The sequence below is a fragment of the Nerophis lumbriciformis genome, linkage group LG27 (assembly GCF_033978685.3).
Source record: "Nerophis lumbriciformis linkage group LG27, RoL_Nlum_v2.1, whole genome shotgun sequence".
In the NCBI taxonomy this organism is placed as follows: Eukaryota; Metazoa; Chordata; class Actinopteri; order Syngnathiformes; family Syngnathidae; genus Nerophis; species Nerophis lumbriciformis.
This window is the reverse complement of record NC_084574.2, coordinates 3465001-3477775: the sequence shown is the minus strand read 5'-3', so window position 1 is coordinate 3477775 and position 12775 is coordinate 3465001. Positions and strand designations below refer to the sequence as shown.

Genomic DNA, 12775 nt, shown 5'->3' with positions numbered 1-12775 from the left:
TATATACACACATACATACATATATATACTGTACATACATACATATTAGAGATGCGCGGATAGGCAATTATTTCATCCGCAACCGCATCACAAAAGACGTGATCCACCCGCCATCCACCCGAACTAACATTTTATCAAATCCACACCCGCCCGCCACCCGCCCGTTGTTATATATCTAATATAGACAATGCAAGGCATTAGTGAGGTTAGAAAACTTTTGCCTGTTAAAGAAAGGAGACTGATCCAATGTAGCAGAGACATTCAACGCGTGCCACGCATTAATATCTCTTGGCCACGCATTAGTGGCTAAGAGATATTAATGCGTGATCATATTATTTATCATTATTAAAGTATCATTGTCATTTCCATTAAGAAAGTGTTGACTATTGTTGCCAATGCCCTCAGATCAGGAGTGCGTTCCTCACACTTTGTGTGCGCAGTTGCAGCAAGCAGAACGATGCTTTTAAAAAGTTAAAAAAATGTTTTAGAAAGACTAGGCCTATATTTTCGTTAGGTAAAAAAAATGTTCTGAATTTTAACTTGTGAACGTTATAATGCTCAAATAGGGACGAGGGCGGGGTGCACAGTGAAGCAGTGAACAATTTCGCGACAAAGATGAACCTTTATTGATTGATCTGCAGCCATGACAAAATATCAGACAATCTCCATTGTCAACGACAGGCAGGAAAATAAAGATAAAGAGATAGCCTATGTTCTAGGCATAGGCTCATACCTTTTTAAGTTGAAATAAAAAAATAAATAAAAAATGTGCCTCATAAGCCTTAGGCTGTCAATCACGCGCACAAACTTAAATTATACAATAACATATGTATGTCATCCCTATTTAAACAAAATTTAATATAGAATATCATTTAACAAAAATTTAATAAATAATAATAATAAATTACCTGGCAAATAGCTGGTCTTTTTTTTTTAGTATTCCCTTTTTTAGTTTGTCGCGTACCACGTTTGCTTCCGGCGTTGCCATCTTTTCTTTCTTTTTTTTCTTCTGTTGTGTTGTGCTGCAGTGCCTGATGAATAATTGCCTGTTTCAAAGAGTGCTGCTCGTTTTTCGTATGTGGGTAACAACATTTAACTATGTATATATATTTCCGAATTGGTTCAACCGCCACCCGCCCGAATCTATTTAAAATCTATTTTTTTCGTCATGTCACCCGCCCGACCCGCGGATTATCCGCGGACTCCGCGGTTGTGTCCGCAAACCGCACATCTCTAATATATATACAGTATATACATAAATACACACACATATACACATATGCATATATACATATACACGAATATATACATACACACAAATATATATATATATATATATATATATATATACACACATATGCATATATATATATATATATATATATATATATATATATATATATATATATATATATATATATATATATATATACATATACATATATACATGCATATATATGTACATACATATATACACATTATAAAAATAGTTGCCGATTAATTTATTCATCGATTCGTTGGAACTATGCTATGCGCGGAGGCCTTTTTATTTATTTTATTTTTTATTATTATTTTTTTAAATAAACCTTTATTTATAAACTGCAACATTTACAAACAGCTGAGCACTTTGAGGTTGTTTACTCAATGTAATCTATTATTATTAGTATACTATTCATGTTTAAATAACTTATACTTGCTCCAAATATTGGTTATCATCCCTAATAATCGGTATTAGCCCTGAAAAAAAACACATCGGTCGATCTCAATTTCATACATCGGTCTTATTACATTCCTTTTGTTGCCAGCGGTCCCTTGGAGGTTTGAGAGAAACAAGATGGTACGGGAGCTTAAAAAGGTTGGAGACTGGGTTGCACAGACGAGTTGTATTCAAAAAATCTGAAGTCGTGCAAGCCCGACTACACACTGGAAGCCGTCCTACTACAAAGAAATGGAGAGTGACAAAGTACAACAGCCACTGGGACGGGAAAAGCAAAGCAGCCAGAAATAGACTGCCAGGAAAGAAGGGTCTCGGGAGAGTCGGTGCAGCCTAACAAGCTGGCCATTACACACTAGCTGCACTAACAGACATCATTAGGGAACAGCTGCATGGGAGCCTCTTCGGCAAAAACAAACACTCGTCTTTTATGGCCACACCACACCTTTTCAGCTTCTACCTAATCACATCAATCATGACTGACACGCTTCAACAGCAAGGAGGAGGAGACCTCCAGTTGCACATTTGATCCAAGAAGAGACTGAGGGCCAGAGAAGCCAAGTAGAGACTGGAGTACAATACTGAAGACTCCAGAGCAGGCGCGCCTACACTTTTTCAGAAACAAACTACTTCCAGTCCAGGTGATCTACCTCATCATTTATATATATATTAGGGGTGTAACGGTACGTGTATTTGTATTGAACTGTTCTAGTACGGGTGTTCTGGTTCGGTTCGGAGGTGTACCGAACGAGTTTCCACACGGACATATTAAGTAGCGTAACGCACGTTGTGTAAACAATGCACACCGAGGCACAACACACGGCATGCTAGCAGCTAACGGGCTAGGATAGACTGACCATACGTCCTCTTTTCACCGGACATGTCCTCTTTTGCGGGGCTGTCAGGGCGAAGTTTCTTAAATGCCTCAAATGTCTGGCATTTTGAGTGTATTTTCAATGTACGTTCAGGGTTAAGAAGGGGTTAAAAACAAAACAAACAGCAGCATTGGTGAGGGAGGGGCAGAGACAGAGAGAGAGAGAGAGTTATGATAAACGCGCATGCGTCGCCAGGCTCTGCTTTTTATCCATAGATTTATCACATTTAATTTTTTATTATCTATAGCAGGGGTGTCAAAAGTGTGCCCCGGAGGCCATTTGCGGCCCACAGCTAATGTTTTAAAGGCCCACGGCACATTCTAAAAATACTATTAAAATAAACAAAAACATAACAAAAGTGAAATAAAAAAGCTTAAAGGTTAAATGTAATTTAGAAAAAGTTGCAATGTTGACTAATAAAACAAAGCTGTTTTTTATTTTTTATTTCAAACTGTCATTGCTTAAAACATAATATTGAATCAAAATCAATGTTATTATGAATTATTGACCTATCCAAGGTTCCCATTACTTCACATCAAATATTACACTAAGAAAAATATTTTTGGTGGAAGATTTTGCAAATTTGGTAAATAAATAACCCCAAAATGTATATTTTGTTGTTTTCTTACTGTACCGAAAATGAACCGAACCGTGACCTCTAAACCGAGGTACGTACCGAACCGACATTTTTGTGTACCGTTACACCCCTAATATATATATATATACATATGTATATATATTAATGTAATGTAATGTAATTGGCTTAATGTTGTTGAATTTTTCTCATTTTGGAGATATTCAAATCTTTTTTTGGCAAGAATATTTTCTTTAAGTGAACGTATTTAAGAATTTCCAAGAAATTTGAGGAAATTTCCATGAACTTCACCATACACAAAAAATAACAGTCAATAATTTGTTTTATCCTAAGTAGTCACGGATGCTAGTATACAGTACAGGTCAAAAGTTTGGACACACCTTCTCATTCAATCTTTATTTTCATGACTATTTACATTGTAGATTGTCACATCAAAACTATGAATGAACACATGTGGAGTTATGTGGTTGAGGGCGTGGTTAAGATATATATATATAAAAGAAATACTTTACTTTCAGTGAATTCTAGCTATATATATATATATATATATATATATATATATATATATATATATATATATATATATAAATAAAATAAATACTTGAATTTCAGTGTTCATTTATTTACACATATACACACACATAACACTCATCTACTCATTGTTGAGTTAAGGGTTGAATTGTCCATCCTTGTTCTATTCTCTGTCACTATTTCAGAACACACACATTATACAAATATACATTTTAAAATCAAAAGGAAAACGGGAGCTCTAATTTGGGAGTCTGAATTAGGATCAGAAGTTCCTATATAAACATTGCGCACTCACGTCGCCTTTTTGTATTGATTACTGCAGCTGTGCACTGGATTCATTCACAAATACAAACTACAACTCACAAACACTTTAGAGTTATGCTCCACCATCAGAATGTGTACTTAAACTTATAAAGATCACATGGATATTATTCAGTGAGTTGATTCACCAAAACTAACCTGTTATACAGGAGGAAAAAAGCACACAGGACGTTTCAATTGTTCACAGACTGGTCGCGCTCATCAGAATGACAAGACACTTCCGGTCTGCAGGTGATAGCATTCAATTGGGAAGAAACGCCCTACTGCCCCCAATGTGAATACTGATAAATGTGTAATGACAGCTCCAAAAACGAATTCAAACCACAAAATAAAATAAATAAATCAAAAATGTGACACATTATGGGTGGGTCACATATGCATGTACAGTAGATGGCAGTATTGTCCTGTTTAAAAGTGTCACAACATTGCTGTTTACGGCAGACGAACTGCTTTACGGTAGACGAAAACTTGACTGCTGCTGTTGTGTGTTGTTACCGCGCTGGGAGGACGTTAATGAAACTGCCCAACAATAAACCCACATAAGAAACCAAGAACTCAACCTCCATCATTGGCTGTTTATATTGTGGGAAAGCGGACGTGTGAACAGGCTGTCAACACGTCACTCAGGTCCGCATGGAGCTGGAGGGGGCGTGGCCTCCAGCTCCGCCTGAATTTCGGGAGATTTTCGGGAGAAAATTTGTCCCGGGAGGTTTTCGGGAGAGGCGCTGGATTTCGGGAGTCTCCCGGAAAATCCGGGAGGGTTGGCAAGTATGGTCTTTAGGCTTTTGACGGCAGGTACGGTTGAAATAAAAAATGTTTCTGGCCTTCCTGTCGGTCGTTTTTTCTTAATAATGACGTGGCAGCAGCCAGCGTCGTCTCACAAGACCCTCGGGTGCCGTGAATGTCAATCAAGTGACCAAAGTGGTGGAGAGTTGGTGTTCTTACCTGATGGACGAGCTGCCCCAGGCCCCGTGCTTGTCGGTCAGGATGTTGACGATCTTCTGGATGAGCTGCGTGGCCGTCACGTGGTCGCGGTACTTGGCGGCACGGATCAGGTGGTCGCACATTTTCTCCTCGTCCCTCTTCTCGGCGGCATACTGAGCACAGTTGGACTGCGGGGAAGACAGGAGTCGGTTCAAGATGTGTTGAAAATCCCTGGCATTTTTATGCAAAAGTGACGTTTTAATGATGTTCTAACATGAATATGGTAAAAAATCTATCATCTGGCTCCAGTTTTGAGAGAAGAGCTGCAAAAATGTTGGATTTCGAAGTTGCAGCTTTTCATTAAAATTAGGATTTTAGGTTTTATTTGATATATGGAAAGGGTTCTTAACCCTTGTGATCTCATGGGCCCAACTTTTCCACTACAGTGGGGCTCGGGACCCACTTAGATAATAACACAAAATGTGTAATTAGGGACCGCAATGTCCCTGTGGGACAGAGGACCCTATTGTATTTTGTGCGTTTTATTATAACTTGACAACCCCCAGCAAAAATCAACAGGAAGTTTGCTATTCCCCCTTCAAAACAAATTTTTTGTAAAAAAACGGTCACCTTCCTTCAAAAACTAACTCCTCTGAGCGCGTTTGTCGTTTCGCCTTCAAACTAACACAGGAGAGATTGAACCCTTGTGATTACAATGACAGAAGCGCTTTTTTTCCTAACTGCTCCGGTTTTGATTTTATGAGCCTTCAAAGACCCGCTGCGCTGATGCTGCTGCGCTGCTGTTTTTTTTAAGATGGCTGCTTAAAAGCAGGAAGCACCAACGTGCCCACACAATGCAGACAAGGTAGGTACACTAGACAAAAGTCTTGGGACACTTCAGACTAAAAGTAGACAAAAGTATTGGGACACTTAGGACTAGCACTGGACAAAAGTATTGGGACATTTAGGACTAGCACCTGCCAAGTACGCGGGCCCGACCAATGCTGCTTGTTATTAGGGCCCTCATGGCCCATTGCAAAAGGACTCCCGAAGGGAGTCCTTATGCAATGGGACATAAGGACCTATTGAATTTTTAAGCTTTTATTATTATTATTCTTCCGCAACTTTGCGCTGTAATTTGACCCCCTTAACATACTTCAAAACTCACCAAATTTTACACACACATCAGTAATATACGGCAAAACTTTTTATCAAAATACCAAACCTCAAAACTCAAAATTGCGCTCTAGCGCCCCCTAGGAAAAAAAAAAACTAGACTGCCTGTAACTCCCACTAGGAAGGTCAGAAAGACATGAAACAAAAACCTCTATGTAGGTCTGACTCAGATCTAGATTTCATAATAGTACATTCTCGGGCTAAAATCAACAGGAAGTTGGCAATTCCCCCTTCAAGACAAAAAAGTACTAAAAACAGTCACTTTTGCCTCTTTGAGCTGTAATTTGACCCCCTTAACATGCTTCAAAACTCACCAAACTGAACACACACATCAGGACTGGCAAACATTGCGATCTAAAAAAAAACCTAACCCCAAATCTCAAAATTGCGCTCTACTGCAATTTTTTAATAAAACGCAAAAAAAACTGCTCCTCGGAAGAAAAAAATGACAAAACTGCCTGTAACTCCCACTGGGTAGCTCTCACTTAGACCTACATTTCATAAATTGACAACACCCAGCAAAAATCAACAGGAAGTTTGCTATTCCCCCTTCAAAACAATTTTTTTGTAAAAACCGGTCACCTTCCTTCAAAAACAAACTCCTCTGAACGCGTTTGTCGTTTCGCCTTCAAACTAACACAGGAGAGAGATTGAACCCTTGTGATTACAATGACAGAAGCGCTTTTTTTCTAACTGCTCCGGTTTTGATTTTATGACCCTTCAAAGACCTGCTGCGCTGATGCTGCTACGCTGCTGTTTTTTTAAGATGGCTGCTTAAAAGCAGGAAGCACCAACGTGCCCACACAATGCAGACAAGGTAGGTACACTAGACAAAAGTCTTGGGACACTTCAGACTAAAAGTAGACAAAAGTATTGGGACACTTATGACTATCACTGGACAAAAGTATTGGGACATTTAGGACTAGCACCTGCCAAATACGCGGGCCCGACCAATGCTGCTTTTTATTATTATTATTCTTCCGCCGCCTCTTTATGAGTTGTAATTTGACCCCCTTAACATGCTTCAAAACTCACCATATTTGACACACACATCAGGACTAGCAAAAATTGCCATCTAATCAAAAAAAAAAAAAAAACTCAAAATTGAGTCTTGCGCACCCAAAAAAACACAGACAAAACTACTTGTAACTTCCGATAGAAATGTCGTAGATACATGAAACAAAAACCTATATGTAGGTCTGACTTAGACCTAAATTTCATACATTGACATCCTACAGCAAAAATCAACAGGAAGTTGGCAATTCCCCCTTCAAAACAAAAGTTTACTGAAAACAGTAACTTTTGCCTCTTTGAGCTGTAATTTGACCCCCTCAACATGCTTCAAAACTCACCAAACTGGACACACGCATCAGGACTGGCAAAAATTGCGATCTAATAAAAAAAAAAATAAAAAAAATAAAAAAAATCAAAATTGCGCTCTAGCGCCCCCTAGGAAGAAAACACATACACAACTGTTTATAGGAAGAAAACTCTGCCTGTAACTTCCAGTACGAATGTCTTAGAGACATGAAACAAAAACCTCTATGTAGGTCTAACTTAGACCTACATTTCATAGATTGACAACCCACAGCAAAAATCAACAGGAAAATTGTAATTCCCCCTTCAAAACAAAAGTTTTTAGCACAGGAGAGAGATTGAACCCTTCTGATTAAAAGTTGACCAAAGAGTTTTAAATGGGTCAATAATTCATAACAACATTATTATTTTTGGAGTAATGGCAGTTTTAAAAAAAAGTCCTACAAAAATGATTGAGTATTCAAAAGGGCCCCACTCATAAAATTGTTAAAAATACGTGTTTAGTGTTTATTTAAGTGTTAAGTGTTTATTTTTTAAACATTTAAGTCTCTAAATCAACTTCAGATCTATTAGTCGACTATAATTGTTATTGTTTTGTTTATATTTATTTTTTATTTGTTCGTTTTATGCCCTTTTTGACAACAAAAACTTAGATTTTTTTATGGTGCAAACTCTTTATGAGTTGTAATTTGACCCTCTTAACATGCTTCAAAACTCACCATATTTGACACACACATCAGGACTAGCAAAAATTGCCATCTAATCAAAAAAAAACCCCAAAACTCAAAATTGCGTCTTGCGCACCCAAAAAAACACAGACAAAACTACTTGTAACTTCCGGTAGGAAAGTCGTAGATACATGAAACAAAAACCTATATGTAGGTCTGACTTAGACCTAAATTTCATACGTTGACATCCTTCAGCAAAAATCAACAGGAAGTTGGCAATTCCCCCTTCAAAACAAAAGTTTACTAAAAACAGTAACTTTTGCCTCTTTGAGCTGTAATTTGACCCCCTCAACATGCTTCAAAACTCACCAAACTGGACACACGCATCAGGACTGGCAAAAATTGCGATCTAATAATAAAAATTAAAAAAAAAAAAAAAAAAAACTCAAAATTGCGCTCTAGCGCCCCCTAGGAAGAAAACACATACACAACTGTTTATAGGAAGAAAACTCAGACAAAACTGCCTGTAACTTCCAGTACGAATGTCTTAGAGACATGAAACAAAAACCTCTATGTAGGTCTAAATTAGACCTACATTTCATAGATTGACCACCCACAGCAAAAATCAACAGGAAAATTGTAATTCCCCCTTCAAAACAAAAGTTTTTAGCACAGGAGAGAGATTGAACCCTTCTGATTAAAAGTTGACCAAAGAGTTTTAAATGGGTCAATAATTCATAACAACATTATTATTTTTGGAGTAATGGCAGTTTTAAAAAAAAGTCCTACAAAAATGATTGAATATTCAAATGGGCCCCACTCATAAAATTGTTAAAAATACGTTTTTTTGTAAGTGTTTAGTGTTTATTTAAGTGTTAAGTGTTTATTTTTTAAACATTTAAGTCTCTAAATCAACTTCAGATCTATTAGTCGACTATAATTGTTATTGTTTTGTTTATATTTATTTTTTATTTGTTCGTTTTATGCCCTTTTTGACAACAAAAACTTAAGATTTTTTTATGGTGCAAACGCTTTATGAGTTGTAATTTGACCCCCTTAACATGCTTCAAAACTCACCATATTTGACACACACATCAGGACTAGCAAAAATTGCCATCTAATAAAAAAAAAATAAAAAACTCAAAATTGCGTCTTGCGCACCCAAAAAAAACACAGACAAAACTACTTGTAACTTCCGGTAGGAATGTCGTAGATACATGAAACAAAAACCTATATGTAGGTCTGACTTAGACCTAAATTCCATACATTGACATCCTTCAGCAAAAATCAACAGGAAGTTGGCAATTCCCCCTTCAAAACAAAAGTTTACTAAAAACAGTAACTTTTGCCTCTTTGCGCTGTAATTTGACCCCCTCAACATGCTTCAAAACTCACCAAACTGGACACACACATCAGGACTGGCAAAAATTGCGTTCTAATAAAAAAATTAAAAAAAAAAAAAAAAAACTCAAAATTGCGCTCTAGCGCCCCCTAGGAAGAAAACACATACACAACTGTTTATAGGAAGAAAACTCAGACAAAACTGCCTGTAACTTCCAGTACGAATGTCTTAGAGACATGAAACAAAAACCTCTATGTAGGTCTAACTTAGACCTACATTTCATAGATTGACAACCCACAGCAAAAATCAACAGGAAAATTGTAATTCCCCCTTCAAAACAAAAGTTCTTAGCACAGGAGAGAGATTGAACCCTTCTGATTAAAAGTTGACCAAAGAGTTTTAATTACTGCTCCGGTTTGGATTTTATGTGCCGTCAAAGTCGGTCCCGTCCATCGCTGCTTGCAGCTTTAATTTTACTCTTGATTTTTTAATCATAATAAATAATTTTATCATGTCAAATGATAAAATGATGAAACAATGTGTCAATCACGAATATTATTATCAAGGCTTATCTATTACAAATATATATATTCATCAAATATACTGCAAAAGAAAAGATTCATGAAAACCGGCGAAAAATGAAATGTACATACATTTACTCAGTGCTAAAAAAAAAATATTCTACAATTTTATTAATTACTATGAATTAACTAATTTAAAATTGATCATAAATAATTGTGCACGTTTTTCTTAAATTAATTTAATCTAAAATTATTAAATAATACTATTTGTGTTTCTGAAATAAAATGTTAATTGAAAGTGCAAAAGAAAATACAGCTTCACCACTTTAGTCATCATTTTTGCACTTAAACTTTTCGATGACATGAGCTATTGTCATTGCTGCCACAAGTGGTGGAAACGTGTATTACAACTGAGTAGCACGCGGACAACAGCTGGAAAACAAATATATATTTTTTGCGGCCCCCTATGGTTAAGAACGAATGTCTTAGAGACATGAAACAAAAACCTCTATGTAGGTCTAACTTAGACCTACATTTCATAGATTGACAACCCACAGCAAAAATCAACAGGAAAATTGTAATTACCCCTTCAAAACAAAAGTTTTTAGCACAGGAGAGAGATTGAACCCTTCTGATTAAAAGTTGACCAAAGAGTTTTAAATGGGTCAATAATTCATAACAACATTACAACATTATTATTTTTGGAGTAATGGCAGTTTAAAAATAAGTCCTACAGAAATGATTGGGTATTCAAATGGGCCCAACTCATAAAATTGTTAAAAATACGTGTTTAGTGTTTATTTAAGTGTTAAGTGTTTATTTTTTAAACATTTAAGTCTCTAAATCAACTTCAGATCTATTAGTCGACTATAATTGTTATTGTTTTGTTTATATTTATTTTTTATTTGTTCGTTTTATGCCCTTTTTGACAACAAAAACTTAGATTTTTTTATGGTGCAAACTCTTTATGAGTTGTAATTTGACCCCCTTAACATGCTTCAAAACTCACCATATTTGACACACACATCAGGACTAGCAAAAATTGCCATCTAATCAAAAAATAATAAAAAACTCAAAATTGCGTCTTGCGCACCCAAAAAAACACAGACAAAACTACTTGTAACTTCCGGTAGGAATGTCGTAGATACATGAAACAAAAACCTATATGTAGGTCTGACTTAGACCTAAATTTCATACATTGACATCCTTCAGCAAAAATCAACAGGAAGTTGGCAATTCCCCCTTCAAAACAAAAGTTTACTAAAAACAGTAACTTTTGCCTCTTTGCGCTGTAATTTGACCCCCTCAACATGCTTCAAAACTCACCAAACTGGACACACGCATCAGGACTGGCAGAAATTGCGATCTAATAAAAAAAAACCCAACCCCAAAACTCAAAATTGCGCTCTAGCGCCCCCTAGGAAGAAAACACATACACAACTGTTTATAGGAAGAAAACTCAGACAAAACTGCCTGTAACTTCCAGTACGAATGTCTTAGAGACATGAAACAAAAACCTCTATGTAGGTCTAACTTAGACCTACATTTCATAGATTGACAACCCACAGCAAAAATCAACAGGAAAATTGTAATTCCCCCTTCAAAACAAAAGTTTTTAGCACAGGAGAGAGATTGAACCCTTCTGATTAAAAGTTGACCAAAGAGTTTTAAATGGGTCAATAATTCATAACAACATTATTATTTTTGGAGTAATGGCAGTTTTAAAAAAAAGTCCTACAAAAATGATTGAATATTCAAATGGGCCCCACTCATAAAATTGTTAAAAATACGTTTTTTTGTAAGTGTTTAGTGTTTATTTAAGTGTTAAGTGTTTATTTTTTAAACATTTAAGTCTCTAAATCAACTTCAGATCTATTAGTCGACTGTAATTGTTATTGTTTTGTTTATGTTTATTTGTTCGTTTTATGCCCTTTTTGACAACAAAAACTTAGATTTTTTTATTGTGCAAACATAAAAAATGCAATATTTTCCGCAACATATATATTTCTGAGTTGACAATAAATGGAGCCTTAAATAGGTCAATAATACATAACTTTTTAATTCAGCAATGACAGTTTAAAAATGTTTTTAAAAATCCCACAAACATTTTTGAGGATCTAAAAAGACCCCACTTGTAAAAGTTTTTAAAACATTTTTTTTTACTTTCAACATTTAAGTCTCTAGAACGATCAACTCCAGATCTATCCGTCAATTGTAAGTTGTTATAGTTGTTTTATGTTTTTAAGTGGAACATTTGATGTGAAGTAATTGGAGCCTTAAATGGGTCAATAATTCATAACAACATTACAACATTATTATTTTTGGAGTAATGGCAGTTTAAAAAAAAAAAAAGTCCTACAAAAATGATTGAGTATTCAAAAGGGCCCCACTCATAAAATTGTTAAAAATGACTTACTAAAAGCACTTTTAATAATAATAATGGATTATATTTATATAGCGCTTTTCTATCTTTTAAACTGTCTAAATTCTAGATTTTGGCTAATACATTATTTTGGGAACAACAAAATGTGTACAAATCCTCTAATATGGAACCTTTAAGTCAGTTTATAAAGGGAATTATCCCTGCTAACATCCTGATTAGGATAGAAACCAAACAGTGTTTTGCAGAGAAAAAAAAGGGAAAATTTCAAACCTGGTGTCATCTTGATTAATAACAGCGGACTACTAATGCCCTGCGGCGGAACACCAAATCACACCATACCCGCAATGCACAGGAAGGACATTTTTCTCTGTCGGAATTTGTTACAGGACGGAGCCTTTGAAGTGTGCA

At 35.9% G+C, this 12775-nt stretch overlaps 1 protein-coding gene across 8 annotated transcripts in view; it reads right to left on the bottom strand.

The window, feature by feature from the left end:
• Positions 1-12775, bottom strand: part of lrba (LPS-responsive vesicle trafficking, beach and anchor containing) — a 778336-nt gene that overhangs the window by 412649 nt on the left and 352912 nt on the right. For all 8 annotated transcript variants that reach the window (XM_061923000.1, XM_061922999.1, XM_061922998.1 and 5 more), the window contains one exon: positions 4982-5148. In XM_061923000.1, the coding sequence (XP_061778984.1) occupies positions 4982-5148 (167 nt within the window). The remainder of the gene's footprint in view (positions 1-4981; positions 5149-12775) is intronic.